This window comes from Corythoichthys intestinalis, chromosome 6 (assembly GCF_030265065.1).
Source record: "Corythoichthys intestinalis isolate RoL2023-P3 chromosome 6, ASM3026506v1, whole genome shotgun sequence".
NCBI lineage: Eukaryota > Metazoa > Chordata > Actinopteri > Syngnathiformes > Syngnathidae > Corythoichthys > Corythoichthys intestinalis.
This window is the reverse complement of record NC_080400.1, coordinates 21891583-21908624: the sequence shown is the minus strand read 5'-3', so window position 1 is coordinate 21908624 and position 17042 is coordinate 21891583. Positions and strand designations below refer to the sequence as shown.

At 39.5% G+C, this 17042-nt stretch overlaps 1 protein-coding gene across 2 annotated transcripts in view; it reads left to right on the top strand.

The window, feature by feature from the left end:
• Positions 1–17042, top strand: part of rsrc1 (arginine/serine-rich coiled-coil 1) — a 318330-nt gene that overhangs the window by 100496 nt on the left and 200792 nt on the right. For both annotated transcript variants that reach the window (XM_057838118.1, XM_057838119.1), the window contains exon 5: positions 3551–3587. In XM_057838118.1, coding sequence (XP_057694101.1) covers positions 3551–3587 — 37 coding nt within the window. The remainder of the gene's footprint in view (positions 1–3550; positions 3588–17042) is intronic.

The following is a 17042-nucleotide window of genomic DNA, read 5'->3' as shown; positions in this document are numbered from 1 at the left end:
GGAAATAGTTACTTTCCCTGGTAACTAGTTACTTTTACTATAGAGTAATTCAGTTATTAACTCAGTTACTTTTTGGAAGAAGTAGTGAGTAATGTAACTTATTACTACTGATTAACGCACATGCCCCGCTCAAACAAATTAAAATGACAGCAGTGTAATGTCCGCTTGTTACTTGTTTTTTGTTGTTTGGCGCCCACTGCTGGCGCTTGGGTCCAAATGATTTTATGGGTTTGGTGAGTGAGCATGGTGTAATTATTGACATCAACAATGGCGAGCTACTAGTTTATTTTTTGATTGAAAATTTTACAAATTTTATTAAAACGAAAACATTAAGAGGGGTTTTAATATAAAATTTCTATAACTTGTACTAACATGTATCTTTTAAGAAGTACAAGTTTTTCTACCCATGGATCGCTTTAAGAGAATGTTAATGTTAATGCAATCTTATTGATTTATTGTTATAATAAACAAATACAGTGCTTATGTACCGTATGTTGAATGTATATATCCGTCTTGTGTCTTATCTTTCCATTCCAACAATAATTTACAGAAAAATATGGCATTTTTTATAGATGGTTTGAATTGCGATTAATTACGATTAATTAATTTTTAAGCTGTAATTAACTCGATTAAAAATTTTAATCATTTGACAGCCCTAAATTAAACTAGTTTCAAGTTGCTTCAATTTCTCGCTACGTATCTTCCCTGTAATCTTGTCGTACATGTCAGCGTGTCTTGTTTGATTATATTGCCTCACATTGAACTCTTTAAAAACAGCGACTGTCTCTTTGCAAATGAGGCAGACACAGTTGTTGCGTATTTTAGTGAAGAAATAGTCCAATTTCCACCTATCCTTGAAGCGTCCGCAGTTGCAGTCAACTTTCTTTTTTTTTGTTGATAGTCGCCATTTTAGAAAATTGGGTCACATGGGGTAATGTTAGAGTGCTGCTGTCTTTTACTGGGTAAATGAGGAGCAGCATTTAGTGTGTAGGTTACTTCATATGCTGGTAGCAGTACTGCTGACCAATTTATTAAGTCTGTGTGCGGGCCAGACGTTATTGATTTTATGACAGAGGCTGGGGGGGCGGATGAAATTTGTCCACGGGCCGCATTTGGCCCCCGGGCCGGACTTTGGACATGTCAGCTTTACAGCCTATTTCGAACCCTGTTGCTCACTAGCAGCATCGAAATATTCTCTCAGGTAAAATTACTCTGTGAAAGGCTTCTTTGAACAATTTTGAAAATAACTGTGAAGTAACTGTTTTTTGTGACGCACCCACGCGCCACAACGTTGTATTAGTTTCTGTGCACTTCTTCCGTCAACCTTTTTTCCCCCCTTAATCTATCTTTATATCGTTCCATCAGACCTTATTTGAAATTAATGATGTGGGACTGACCCCGTTTATGGAATGTGGCTTGATGGATGGATGGATGGATGGATTTTTAGGAGGACAGGATAAGGGATGGTGGGGGGTGCAATGGACAGTGTGTAATTTTAGAGATGGTATAGATTTACACTGTGATGCTGCTGGCTGCATTAGCAACTGAAGCCTGTCGATAAGCCTTTCCCTCTCGTCTTGTGCGGACACGCACACACACACTCTCTCTTGCACACCCACAGTTGTCAGTAATGGGGACCAGAGTTGGTCGGCGATGCTGGGATCGGAGGCTGTTTGTATTCTCTTGATCTTTTGATTTCCACTGCTGCAAATTTGAAATATGCCAAAATTGCATTTATTATTTACTGCCAATTTGCCTTTCCCTCTTCCACCCCCCCCAACACACACGCACTCACATTTTCCCCACTTGCCATTCTGCTGCTTCTGCTGTGTTCATTACACACACTTTTTAATATGATTATCATCTCATTGGCTGCCACTGACGAAAATGCAGTATACATCCAATCATTTTTAATTGGAAGAAGCCAGCTAAATAAAGCAGTCGAAAAAAATGCCGTCATTGCAACTCATCGTTTGGATTCTGGTTATGTTTTTTTTTCTCATTGGCACCGAAAGAGTTAAAAATGAGCATCGCTCTTTGGCTCCCGTTGTCGGCAACAGATATCCAATAATTCAATTTTTGATTGAAGTATAATACAGTGGGGCAAATAAGTATTTAGTCAACCACCAATTGTGCAAGTTCTCCTACTTGAAAAGATTAGAGAGGCCTGTAATTGTCAACATGGGTAAACCTCAACCATGAGAGACAGAATGTGGAAAAAAAACAGAAAATCACATTGTTTGATTTTTAAAGAATTTATTTGCAAATTAGAGTGGAATATAAGTATTTGGCCACCTAGAAACAAGCAAGATTTCTGGTTGTCAAAGAGGTCTAACTTCTTCTAACGACTTCTAACGAGGCTCCACTCGTTACCTGTATTAATGGCACCTGTTTTAACTCATTATTGGTATAAAAGACACCTGTCCACAGCCTCAGTCAGTCACACTCCAAACTCCACTATGGCCAAGACCAAAGAGCTGTCGAAGGACACCAGAAACAAAATTGTAGACCTGCACCAGGCTGGGAAGACTGAATCTGAAATAGGTAAAACGCTTGGTGTAAAGAAATCAACTATGGGAACAATTATTAGAAAATGGAAGGCATACAAGACCACTGATAATCTCCCTCAATCTGGAACATGCAAGATCTCACCCCGTGGCGTCAAAATGATAACAAGAACGGTGAGCAAAAATCCCAGAACCACACGGGGGGACCTAGTGAATGACCTACAGAGAGCTGGGACCACAGTAACCAAGGCTACTATCAGTAACACAATGCGCCGCCAGGGACTCAAATCCTGCACTGCCGGACGTGTCCCCCTGCTGAAGCCAGTACACATCCAGGCCCGTCTGCGGTTCATTAGAGATCATTTGTATGATCCAGAAGAGGACTGGGAGAATGTGTTATGGTCAGATGAAACCAAAATAGAACTTTTTGGTAGAAACACAGGTTCTTGTGTTTGGAGGGAAGGTAAAGTAACCTACATCTTACCTGGACTCGTCAATGAATTAATCATAAAATGAGTCACCAAACTGCACCCATCAACTGTTCAGTAGCTTTATAATACATACTGTGTGTGCTGCTTGTAATTGCATAATTAGCTTAATAGTTGTTTCCTTCTGTTTGCTTTTTTTTTTAAAATTGACTTTATGTGTATAAATCATATGTACAGTTGCTTTAAAGTTGATACACCACTGTTCAAGTTCAGGAGCAGGTTTTTGTTGAAGTCAGACCAAAATGAAACAATATAATTACTGTAATTTTCGTACTATAAGGCGCAGTTGGCTATAAGCCGCCACCCACCAAATTTGGCACAAAAACGGCACTTATTCATAGATAAGCCGCACTGGACTATAAGCCTCAGCTGTCCTTACTGTATTATGAGATATTAACACAAATAAGTCAACAAATAAGCCGCACTAGACTATAAGCCGCAGGATTCAAAATGAAGGAAAAAATGGAGCGTCTTGTAGTCCGGTAATAGCCGATAATTTTGTTTGCATGTGTGAGAACTTGATTCACGGTTTGGAAATTTGCTCTTGTGTTGCAGGGATAGTGGGATCATGAAGGCAGGATTGGAACATCTGGTAAGTTCTATTTTATCATTTACACACACTTTGACATCGGCAAGTTCTTAGTAAAATGAAGTTCTATAGTGACAACACTACATGAAATGATGACAATTTCAATATTCACACCATTCAGTTTGTCTTCAAGTCCCCTGAAACACACACACACACACAAACTTGTTCTTCACACATTGATAAACGGGAGAGCCCGCTGGAAAATCCCACGGGTTGAAAGCTGAAAATTTAATGTCGGTTTCTAGGCTTTTTCTCTTCCTTGCTTTAATCCGAGGTCACGGTGCCATGCAACAAAGTGAAAAGGTTCTCTATCCTCTTTTTGGGTGGGAAAGAACCAAGACTTTCCTTTTGGCCCCATATTCCATAGGATGAATTATAGACAGGGGTCAGCGAGGGTCCTGGTTCTCTGTGGATGTCGCACGCCTTGGTCCCCCTGCATACTAAACTGCACACACACATACGCATACACTGTACTACGCAAATGACCCTGAATATACCAAAATGTCTGACCTCCACTTTGAAACATTTTTTTTAAAACTGTCCAATCCGGGTAACGACCAGTGTGCCAAATTTACCTGAGGCATGTTACATGTTGTTGATTTTGAATCATTTGTATATCATATTTTCTACTACAATGTTTATAATTCTAAATAAATCTCAAGTAGGATGCTTAGACATCCAAAACAGAGCAAAGTGGAGATCTGGTCAGATTGGCATATAGATAAATAAATAGATGGATGCAATAATGCAATGCTCCCTCATAGGTAATGTTAATAATTTAAGAGAACATTATGTGCATTAACATTATTAATCACTTTGTGTATAGTGTGTAAGTGAACCTATAGCGTATAAGATGCACTCAGGTTGAATTAGTATATTAAAGCCACTATACTGTTTAAAAAAATGTATGTTAGGCAGCTGCTGGAGAGTAGTTTACATTACATAATAGAAATTCTTTTAGTTTTACATTTCTATTTAATATGGTGGTGACTTTCTGGCATACAGTATAATCAGTACTAAGAAAATTTATTGTGGTAAAGTTTTTAACTGTTCAGTACCGACCATCAGTTTGATGCTTAGTGTTTGATCCTGATGAACGAATAAAGTGACATACAGTCAGTTCCAAAATTTTTCGAATAGGCAAATTACGTAAAATGATTGGTGGTACATGTAATCTCACTCAACAGGAAGAGTGACAATCTTAAGGGGCTTCCATAAGTACACGTAGTTGTAAAAATTGTGTGTGGTATGTTAATTTTAGGGAATGCTATTTTTGAATATAATGTTGAAGGTTCAGGGTTTTTTATTTTGAGTCAGACCCCCCCCCCCTTTTTTTTTTAAAACTCAGCCCATTTTTCAACCGTTTGTCTCACCGATGTCTTAAAAGTCTAAATAGTCTTTGAACAGTCGAAGTGAGATCTCACGTTCTCGCTCAATTTGTTGTTCTTAGTCTTCTACCCCCCCCCCCCCATAGGAATGTATACACATTGATCTTCAGAGCCGGATTTTTATTTTATTTTATTTTTTTGTCTAAGGACTGATTAATTAGACTAATTAATTGAGGGATTAAATTTGCTACTCCTCTTTTATTTGTGGACGGATCAGAATGAAATTTGCTAGCTGTATTTTAGGGATATATGTATACGCATCGATCCTTAGAGCCTGATTGTTATTGGCCTGCCTTACCTGCCTCCCACCATCTGAAGCCTGATTAAATAATTGCGGATTTAAAATTGCCATTAAAATTATTTGTGGCCGAATCACTTTGGTAGGTATATATGTATCAACCCCACTTGTTATTTTTAATTGACTCAGGGATGATTAATGATTTTATTTGATTGTGAACTTATTGTTGCCTGTTGACTCAGAGTTAGCCAGGAGATGGAATGCACGTTTTTGGTTGTGCTTCTCATGTCTCTGGGCTGATGAGACATTTAGGGACACTAAGGAGATTTTTTTCTTTTTTTTCTAACTCATTCACTCCCAGCCTTTTTCACCGGAGCAAGGCCCTTCGCTCCCGGCCATTTTATTGGGTTTTGACTGATTTTGCAAGGCCCACAGAAAATTCATTCATTCAAAATTGAAATTCATTCAAAACATGGAACCCACCAAAAGAAAGATTAGACTTTCTTCTTTCAGCAGAAAAAAAGTTAGTTTATATCTTTTTCCATTCTTTTGAAATCAGCATTAGAAAATAGCTTAGTTTGAGCAGTTTTCCAATTTCTGATGAAGAAACAGAGAAATTGAGCTTTTTGTGAAAGCATACATTTCAAACATAACTTTGACTGTAACACAGCTATTTTTTGCTAGTTGCATCCCAAACATCTGAATAATGTTGTCCTATTACAAAATAACATAAACAACAAGACAAATAGAGCTTTTGATGGCAGAGTAACAATTTATTAACACATAACTAACTGAGAGCCGCGACAGCCGGGTTAACTTTTCCGTCATCGCCGCCTGTCTCATAAAGATGGATTTTTTTGAGTTTCCGCGGGGTCTGCTCGGCGAACAGCACATACTCAATGGCATCTTCCGCTGCACTGGTGGTCCCGGTCGTTCTGCTCGGTCGTCCAGCGCCTGGCATCCCGGGCGTCCTCTCGGTTGCTCTGCTCGGTCGTCCGCCTGGCATCCTTCCGCCGGCGCTCGGACTGTGCGGCCCGGCCGTTCATTGCTGATGAAACGGGTTGTGGGTCTTACCAAATGCGCTACTGCCCTCCAGTGGCCAGTTTCACTGCTTTAAAATGGAATTTCAGCTTTGTGCTTTGGAGCTCAGTTGATCAGAACCCAGAGATGTGTCTTATGAAAAAAAAAGTTAAAGACGTATAAATACGTCTTTGAGACACTGAAACAATTAAAAATATAACATATGTACTGTATCTGTTTATGGGAGCAAATGAGTTACCGTAATTTCCCGAATATAACGCACACTTTTTCCCCCCAAAATCAACTTGTAAACTCATGGTGCGCATTATAAACGGGTACATGGATGGAGACAGAAATATATATGTATTACATATATATATAAACTGATTTTTTTTCATTGACACGGCCACGTTGTGTTGAAGAAACGTATGCGGCGACCCGTTGCCGACCATTACGGTATGTGACGTCACCATTTTGTTTCGGTAATACTTCACTCTAATCGGCCGAATGATTTCGTCTGTGTTAAATTCTGCTTTTTTCACTCTTCATAAAGCACAGAATTTAGTTTCTTGAACTCATTTGAGTCGACGTTTATTGCAGCTCCGCAATTCGGACCATAACAAATGTAAGGACACACACTTCCTGTGTCCGTCAACTATATCGGTCCCTCGGGAAACTCAAACCCAAATAACAACAGTGCCTTTTGTTACTGTCGTGTTGACAGCGATGAGCGCTCTCGGATTTTCGACTTACGTTCTCACTTTCATTTTACCGTATCAATCCATGGAAGAAAGATTTATTCATCATGAGGAAACGAGCAAGTTATACAGCAGCCTTTAAAAGAAAAGTCACATCTGTTTTCTTTTCTCCTAGATTCTGGTAAGTTGGAGAAGTTGTCAAATCATATTATTACCGTAAATATTGTCAGTTTACGGTAATGTTTTGAACTACCAATGTGCTATGCTTGTGCTGTGTTTCACCAGTCAGTAAAATGACATCTCTGTATCTGTGCACGAGCTCTGTTTTCTTGTATTCTTCTATTTATTGGTGCTAAAATTAGGGTGCGCGTTATAAATGGGTACAATAATTTCCCCTAGATTTTACAAGTAAATTTGGGGTGCGCATTATACACGGGTGCGCCTTATATTCGGGAAATTACAGTAATACAGGTAGTCACCTGGTAACGATGCCCGACTTAAGTGATTTTGACTTTATGACGCTTGAGTCTCGTCCGGCATTCCTGTTTTTTTTGGTTTTTTAAAAAAATTTTATTTAAATTGCGTAAACAGCACCTAGCTCTTGCCATGTCAGAATACCCTCCTCCCCCAGCAGTGTGGCCGCCGTCCTGCAGTTCCTGACGTCATGTCCCACTTTCTTGTTGTCATCCTGCTGCTGCTCCATCCTGGCGCGGACTCCTCTTGTGAGTCTCGATCCGTTTTTTTTTTGTTGCGACGGCAGTCTCGTGTTAAGAGAGTCCCGCTAGCAACCTGAGCCGCCATGATATTCCCCTTCTCTCGCCTCCCGACTCTTTCCACAGCACCCTTTTCTCTCAGCAAGGCGACTCACTCAAGAGTAAAGCCCAAATATTTATTTATTTTTTATTTTTTTTAAGCCCGAATAGTCATTATTAACATGATGAACACTATGCATTTTTGGACAGTTATTTTAAGGTTCAGGGGGGATCTTAGGTACTTAAAGGGTTCATTCCAATTTACTCGAAAAGCCGGGTTACATCGCCTGCCTAGGAACGGCACTCGTTTGTAACCTGGGGATAACCTGTACAGTGGTATGAAAAAGTGTCTGAACCTTTTTAAAATTTCTCGCGTTTCTGCACAACATCCCTATCAAATGTGATCTGATCTTTGTCAAAATCACACACATGAAAAACAGTGTCTGCTTTAACTAAAACCACCCAAACATAGGTTTTCATATTTTAATGAGGATAGTATGCAAACAATGACAGAAGTGGGAAAAATAGGTAAGTGAACCACCTCATTTAATATTTTGTAAACCCCCCCCCCCCCCCCCCCCAAGCAGCAATAACTCCAACTAGATGCTTCCTGTAGCTGCAGATTAGTCTGGCACATCAATCAGGACTAGTCTTGGCTCATTCTTCTCTACAAAACTGTTTTAGTTCAGTCAGATTCCTGGAATGTCTGGCATGAATCACTGTCTTTAAGTCATGCTGCAGCATCTCAATGGGGTTCAAGTCTGGACTTTGACTTGGCCACTCCTTAAGAGAGAAGCAACAGTGCCAAACTCTCTCCGTTTGTAGACAACTTCTCTGACTGCCGATTGATGAACATCTAGACTTTTAGAGATGGTTTTGTATCCTTTCCCAGCTTTATACAAATCAACAATCCTTGATCGCAGGTCTTCAGACAGCTCTTTTGACCAAGCCATGATGCACATCAGAGAATGCTTCTCATCCAGACATTTCTTACCAGGGGTGTGTTTTATAGTGGCAGGGCAGCTTTAAACCACTCATCAGTGATTGGGCACACACCTGATTTAAATTGTTTGGTAAAAATTGGTTTCAATTGCTCTTTAAGTCTCCTTAGGCAGAGAGTTCACTTAATTATTTTTCCCCCTTCTGTCATTGTTTTATGCTATCCTCGTTAAAATATTAAAACCTATAAATGTTTGGGTGGTTTTAGTTGAAGCAGACAGTTTTTTCATCTGTGTGATTTTGACAAAGATCAGATCACATTTGATGGTGATTTTGTGCAGAAATGTGAAAAAATCCGAAAGGTTTAGATACTTTATCATACCACTGTGTATGGTGGAGAGCAGTTTTTCTCTGTCTAGCGAATGGCAGTTTGGGTGTTAAAACGTAACAATAGTAAGTTGACAATGTAACCAATACCAGATTAAAATGCATTTAACTTATTTATCTCATTCACTACCAAAGATGTATAAACAATATGGTTCATAATGATAAACTGCTCATAACTAAAGAGCAAAAATGTAAAAACAACTTTTTTTTATGATGAAAGATGGGAATGTAATCTTTTTTTGGTAAGTTCTGTGCTCATGTAACCATAGAACCAAATATTCTGTGGCTCTTGAAAAAAGCAGATGTATTTTGACTTGATGTGTGGTAGTAAATTAGTTAATTGAGGCACCAATTTCAAAAAATATCTTTGTAGTTCTTTTACATTGTAAAAACTGTCAATCAAAATGATTTTGCAAATTTAAAAAATCTTGATAAATATCTCATCATGTACATTTTATACACATGTAATTAGATTTTTAATAAATGGATTAAGATATACAAGTTATCAACGCTTCTTTGCAGGTGTTTGGTTTCATACACTCGAGTATATTTTTAACATTACATTTCATTTTAACATTACACACACACAGTGATAAAAGCACACATTCATTCCTTTATCGTCGTATATTTTTATGCAGAATGTCTCGAGGAATTCAACCCCCGCAACTGTGGCGGCCTGTTTGAATTTATGGGTGTGTTTATGCTTATAGGGAGATTGCACCCCGGAGCGCTGCTGCCTGGGGAGCTCAGCGCTCTTGATTAGGACTCGGGACTGGGAACAGTAAATAATGGAGCATGTTTTCCCCCCTGAGGAAGACTTGTAGAAGTGTTCAAAATGTTGTTCCCTCTCAGTCGCTCTCATAAACATCCCAGCAGATTTCCAAACAGGCATTTATGACTCTCTGTTGATGTACTGCTCTCCAGATGAGCACGTCAACCCAACTAAGTCGGAGACATATTATTCTTTTAGATCCCCGTCTTGAAACTGTTTGAATAAAACCATCACTCTCTTTTATTAATCAATCTCTATTGTTTGGAGCTTTCTCCTAATAACCGCTTTATATTAGGAAATAGGGGTGTAACGGTATACAAAAATCTCGGTTCGGTACGTACCTCGGTTTTGAGGTCACGGTTCGGTTCATTTTCGGTACAGTAAGAAAACAAAATGCAAAATATAAATGTGCTAGTTGTTAATTACACACTTTTGTGCTTTCAACAATAGGAACATTAGCCTACACAAAGCTAGAATTCTGCTCAAAAATAGGAAATGCAATATTCTGAAATGTAGATATTTTGAAAAACAAAATAAAAATAACTTTGGCTAAGACTTTTTCTTTAAAATAAATATCTGATGTGCAAAACTGAACAGTTGCAACAATCAAGTGAAGAGTTGTTCCATCTATATTCTTTTTTAATCTGAATTCCCCACCCAGAGGGCCAACCATCTTCCATGTTAACATTTAACCGTTACCCACGCTGCTCACTACACTTCCGAGTGGTGCGACGGCCCTGGCCGTTTAATTGTTATCTTTTTTGAGACTGTCAGTCATCTGATCGCCGCGTCTGCCAGCTGGCTGCCTCCCCTCCCAACATGGCGTACTCTGATTGACGCCGGACGGGCAGACGACGTCACCGCCGCTGACGGGCCACCCGAACTAGCTGCTGTCTGACATGTATTCATTATGCAGCGCTTTGTTGACATTTGCGGTAATAACGACACTTGCTTTATGGCAGCTAATCCGATACACTGTAATACGGCTCTAGGTAATACTTTTAGGCCGTTGTTTGAGCTTGCATACCCGCGTGTGTGTTGTATTGTGCCTGAGTCTTGTTAACCAAATAAAGGCAACGTTAACAAAAGTCATCTGACCGCTCGTCATTTTACAGTCAACACTCAGAGTTCGCAACTTTGCATTTGACAGCATATGTGCCGCGTACCTCCTCGCCAGCTGTTTGCCATTCATTCACCTGTGCATTTGATCGCTATTTTGTTACACTCCCGCTTTTTCGGTGAGATATTTTGTGTTCATTCGTTATTGGATCGTTTTTGTTCACCACTGTAAATAAGAGCACCGCAGCAGTAGAGGTAAACTGCCGTTTTCGTTCAACCCGTTTTGTTTAGTGTAGAAGCCAGGGTAGTGGCTGTATTGTTTTTTCTTTTTTACAATCAGGGTTTACTTAGCGGGTGGGGTTCAAGTGTAGTTTCATTTTGTTTGTTGTTTTGGCCTGGGCTTACGCTGAAGCTAGCTTCTTCCGCATTTTGTATATTTTGTTCATTGCGAGTTCGACTTGTGTGAATAAATTTGTATCCACTCGCAACTTGTGTGGGTGGCTCGTTTTATGTTACGCCCTGAGCAGCCGTCCGTGGGACGTAACAGTGGGATTATGGGAAGCATGTGCGGGCATTCCGCGCTTGCGTTAAATGTATCAAATATTTTAACGTGATTAATTTAAAAAATTAATTACTACCCGTTAACGCGCTAAATTTGACAGCACTTTACATTACGTCAGAAACTCGTTCGGTACGCCCATGTACCGAACCGAGGACCACGTACCGAAACGGTTCAATACAAATACATGTACCGTTACACCCTTAATAGGAAGGGTCCTTCAAATTGTTCAGGGATTTGAGCACCATCCAAAATGTTTGAATGGTTAAGCTTGATTTGGTTTGATCACCTGCCCGCTCTGACGCCTTCATTTGTACATATGAATGAGTGTCAGTATGGAGTGAATTGTCGAAACTAAATGCATGAACATTCTAACATGCTTGACATGGATACTTTGAGAAATCTCTTTGTACTGTATAATAAATAGGAAGTCTATCAACTCAGCCTTTGTTGACACTTAAGACACATAATTGTAGGTAAGAATGTGATATTTTAGGAAATTTCCAAGTTATTGTGATTCCTGCATCATGCAGTTTACATGATGATTTACATTACATTTTTGTAATCTTTATTTGTATTAATGTCAGGTCAAATGCAAAAAATCAATGATGTCATTGATATTTTTTCAGCAAATTACTTTGGTTTACAGCCACTTATTTACGCAACAGACTTTAACAACATTTTGGGATGGACAGGCATAAACAAATGTTTAAAAATACGTACATCTGACTGTTATACTGAATGTAATTGTTATTAGCCTTTATATTATTTTTTCAGTTCAGTTAATCGGACAGTCTCTTGTTTTCCAACATAAAGTGTTGTAAGAAAAGACATCCTAGCCTTGTTCCACTCCCTCCCACCCCAAAAAGTCATGTAACGCGACCGTACTGAAAATTTCCTTTTTTTGGGTAAAATATCTCCACACAATTGAAGCAAAATTCGGGTGTACTATGGTGCTTTCTTTTGGATGTCTACAGACTGCTTGTGCCTTTAGATCATTTGGTCATTTCTGTAACTTTGCGCTTCCCAATATATTACAGTCTTCTGAAAACAGTCAAATATGGATGCCACTAAATAGGCAATTGCAATTTGCATGCTAAGAAATTTGTTGTATTATGTTTTTGTTCTCGTATCTCGGCAGACTCCGAGAATCTGAGAGAACAAAGAGTATAAAGAGTGAAGATAATTGCTCCCAGTGCATCACGTTTAGAGCAGAGCTTTTGTACATAAGCAGTGAGGCAAGAGCACTTGAGAATGACTTTGCTCTGCTCAGAAAAAGAGGACTCGTAGTGAAAGAGGCAGCCCCGCAGCTGCTAATACAGTATGTCCATGCGTTTTTTTTTTTTTTTTTTTTTTTAAATTTTTTTATCAATACGTTACGACTACGCCTCGTTGTGATCGCAGGTTCACTTTGCAGCTATGCTTCAGTATTCAGCCAGCCACACAGCCAGGGGACACATAGAACAACTGTAAGGAGAGACAGTGGGTACAGGATATGGAAGACTTTTTGGTAGGAAGAACATTTTCAGAAAACAGTATTGACTCCGAGGCTTCAACATGTTACCCCTACAAAAGTAATACATTGAAAAAGTGTAATTGGGTTGTTGAAATTGCAGCAAAATGTGATACAATGCTACACAACCACAATGAATTACAGTGGTACCTTTACATACGAAGTTAACTCTTTCCACGACCTTGTTTGTAAGTCGAAATGGTCGTATGTCGAGCAGGATTTTCCCATTAGAATACATTATAATTCCATTCATTCGTTCCTCAGCCGGAAAACCTACACTAAATCCTTACTAATACTGCTGGTAACATTACAAATGGCAATTACACATAGCAAAACAAATATATTATAAATAAAAATCGGAATAATAATATAATGATAACAATAACTGCTGTAATAACGAATCTGATTCTGGCGGAGTTTTTCGTGCTGTACCTGAACGCACCGTGAGGCTGACATGAGAGTGAGATAGAGAGTGCGGTAGAGATTTTACTTTCTCTTTTAAAGAGCGTACGACAGGAGAAAAAAAGTTGTAAATAGGATTATTATGTGAATTAGAATTATATTTTGATACGATTCGACTATATACAACAATTTTGCAAAGCGCAGATGATGAGATATTCTTTTAATCTGCCGGTTAGCCACGCCTACCATTATAGGGCTCTAACCTCCCCAACAGGTGGATGACGTCAGCGGAGTCACGATTTCATCTGATTTAGTATGCAGCCCATTGGGGGGAAATTAATCACAACAAGGAAAACGCGACGAAGAGAGCCTCAAAATGTCATTGTTTCAGTCTCTCTACTCCAATATTTTTACGGGATCCTGGTTGAGATTTACCCATGTTGACAATTACAGGCCTCTCTAATCTTTTCAAGTAGGAGAACTTGCACAATTGGTGGTTGCTTATTTGCCCCACTGTATATCGCAAACCCCCAAAAAGTCGTAATGTCAGTTTTTTCCAATATTGTTCAGCCCTACACCACGCTCATATCTTTCTTTCATTTCCATCTTCATTTCAATGGTAAGCGTCACCTTTTTTCACCACCTGTTCTAACCTTCTTGGAACCCATGCTGATTTCTCCCAGGAAAATATGCCGTTCATCCCTCTTGCGGAAAAACAAAGAAACTGTGGCGCTTCATAAATGGTCATATTCCGAGCATGTCGTTGGATGAAAAACAAATGGGCAGTCAAATTTTACGTCGGATGTCGAAAAGATTGTGTGTCGGAGCGATCGTATGTCGAGGTACCACTGTATGCATCTTCTCCATACACAAAAAATGTCTAATCGAGTCCTTTCAGCTTAACAGCATCCCTTACTGCTGGTACCACTGAGTGTGTGCGAGGTGCACTCTGTAGTGGTATGTTGCAATGTAGAAGAGGCTATGCCAAAAAGTGAAACTCTGGTCAATTTCTTTGCCTCACCTATTGCAGCAAGCTGTGAGTAGCGACCGAAAGGACAAGATCTCGGATACAAGTGGCCGAAATGAGTTTCCGGTGCAGCATATCAGAGCTCTTCTTTAGAGATAACGTGAGTAGCTTTGTCCTTTGGGGCCTCAGAGTAGAGTCACTGCTCCTAGGCTATGAGAGGAGCAAGATGAGGTCGCTTTGGCATCTCGATGCCGCCTGGACGCCTCCCTGGTTAGCTGTTCTTAGGATAAATTAGTGTATTTAAGCTTTTCCAAAAACCAGAAAAAAAATCTGCGAAACAGAGACGGATGACACAGAATCTAACAAGACGAAAAAAGCACGTCACTGTTTTATGGATATTTTGATAGTAAGTTTAAAACGAGAAAAATGTTATTCAGCTAGCAATAACTTTTGATGTTATTATATATTTGGATGTTTTGCACTGAAATGTCACTGTCATTGCACTGCTAATGCCACAACATTGTCACATGCATCTCACTAAATAATATGGTCTCAGACATCCGTCTCAATCTGGGTACTGCATATATGCATAAACATTGCATGTATACAATTTGCGGTTACATTTCAGCAATTTTGCAGTGTTGCATTAATATCTATGCATAAACATGGTCTCCGCGGATCCTTAAAAAGTCTTAAAAGGTCTTAATCACAATATGTGGTTTTCAAGGTCTTAATAAGCATTATATTTCGCTATTTTTTTTTAAAGGTATGGCATTAAATTTCACATGGGATGATGGGAGGTATTAGATTTCTTCAGGGTAGGTAGGGTGAAAATCGGACAGAATGACCGTGAATGCTCTGGTTTCGAAAGAACGAACATTCCCCAGTCTGAATGGATTGGGCGTCGAGCACCGTCAATGCAGCCTTAGAGTTGACTGAGACACTATTATGGTGGAAGATTTTGGTAGCAACTTGTTCGTTCCTTTTTATTTTATTTTATTTTATTTTTTAAGAAATTGATACCTTTTTAAAATGATATCTCGATTCTTGGCAGGCGCATATCGAAAACCTTTTGGGATACAAAGTATCACGATATTAGGGATGCAACGGTTCAGTTAGCCCACGGTTCGGTTTGAACCTCGGTTTTGGGATCACGGTTTCGGTTCGGTTTGCGTTTTGCATTTTTTTTGTTTTTTTTAAACTGCCTTTATTTTGCTTTTAAGAAAGTGAAATAAACACTTAAAATGTAAACGTTTTCGACTGTTAAAATGCCTCTTTGGCTAGTGTAGTGACTAACTACTGAAATACACAGTAGTAAAAAAGTTACTTGGCAAAGTAACTGGTGTTACCTTTCATGTTTTTTCCCCCATTTTTTCAAAAAAACAAACAAAAAAAACAAAAACATAGTAACCTTTGCTATGGTTGGAGGTCATTTAATGTTGTGAATTAACCGTTAAATTTGATAAAATTGCTCCCGTTTTTGCATTAGTTCCCTTCTGTCTTCTTTCGACATGGGAACATTTTAAAACTGTTTCGTCCTTTATAAAGATAGACTCAAGTCAAGATTTTGCCGATTTAGGAGTAGTTTAGATAAAAAGTTACTTAGGTTCGCTAGGAAGGTTCACTACAACAGAGCCTTTCTTAGAAGTTCACTGCTCTAAAATGGCGGCTGTTTACTAACGCTGCCGAGTCTGTCATTTCGCATGTAGTTCTATATGCATGAGATATCTAGGCGTAGATTGTAGGCTGTCGGCTACAATCAGGAAATATTGGAGCCACCTAGCCTAGACTCGCGTTTGCTACAGCGTCACAACAAACACTCTTCCCTCTCCGTGTCTCTGACTTTTTTGGCGTCATTCAACCAACGTATTAACGCACATTATCTCGTTGCCGAAAGGGGTGACGAAATCCGAACGGAGGAAAAAAAAACGTAATGCACGAAAAACGTACACATTTAAAAATCAGTGCTGACTTGTACAAATTACGCCAAGACAGTACAATTTGACAGGTATGAATTATAGTGGACCGTCACAGTTAGGTAGTAGCACTCTGTAGCACGGGACGTCCAACTATCAGTAGTCAGGGCGAAACTATGTGCTTTAGCGAAATCATCTTCGATGGCTTTGCGTGCCATTTCATAAATGTCGGGGATTACGTTGTTGGAGAAATATGTCCGCGAGGGAACAATGTAACGCGGGTCAAGCGTTGCAAATAAATTAACGAAGCCCGCCGTGTGTTTTCACTGATGTCCTCTTCGGGGTAATCCTGCTCTGAGAAAGGGATATCTGTGGGTGATGCCGGCTGAGGTGCCGGAGTCATGTTATAAGTGTTGCCATTAGCATAGGGAACAAGCGCTGAGCAATGCTTGCAAATAGTTTTTTTCTTTGTTTTTGTTTTTTCCAATATTTTCTCTCCCTCCGCATTGTAGTCCACAGGGAAACCGAAATGTTGCAAAACCACAGATTTGAAAAAGGCCGGTGCTTCCTCAAAATTCGGTCTCTCCACTCCTCCGCTCACCATAGCTTTTTTTTTCCTTTCTTGTTTCACTTTCACTTCGCTCGTAAGCGAGAGAGGGCGTTTCTCTGCTCCTATTACACAGGTGCTTGACAGCGATCAGACATTTACTTGCGGGGCGGGAATTTCTCCACAGCTGTGCTTCACGTCACACACAGGCTCACAGAGCTCGACCAATTCATTCCACAAGCGTTCGGAATAAATTGATTGCAAAACCGAAAAGGTGCGGTTCATAAAGGCGTGTTGAACC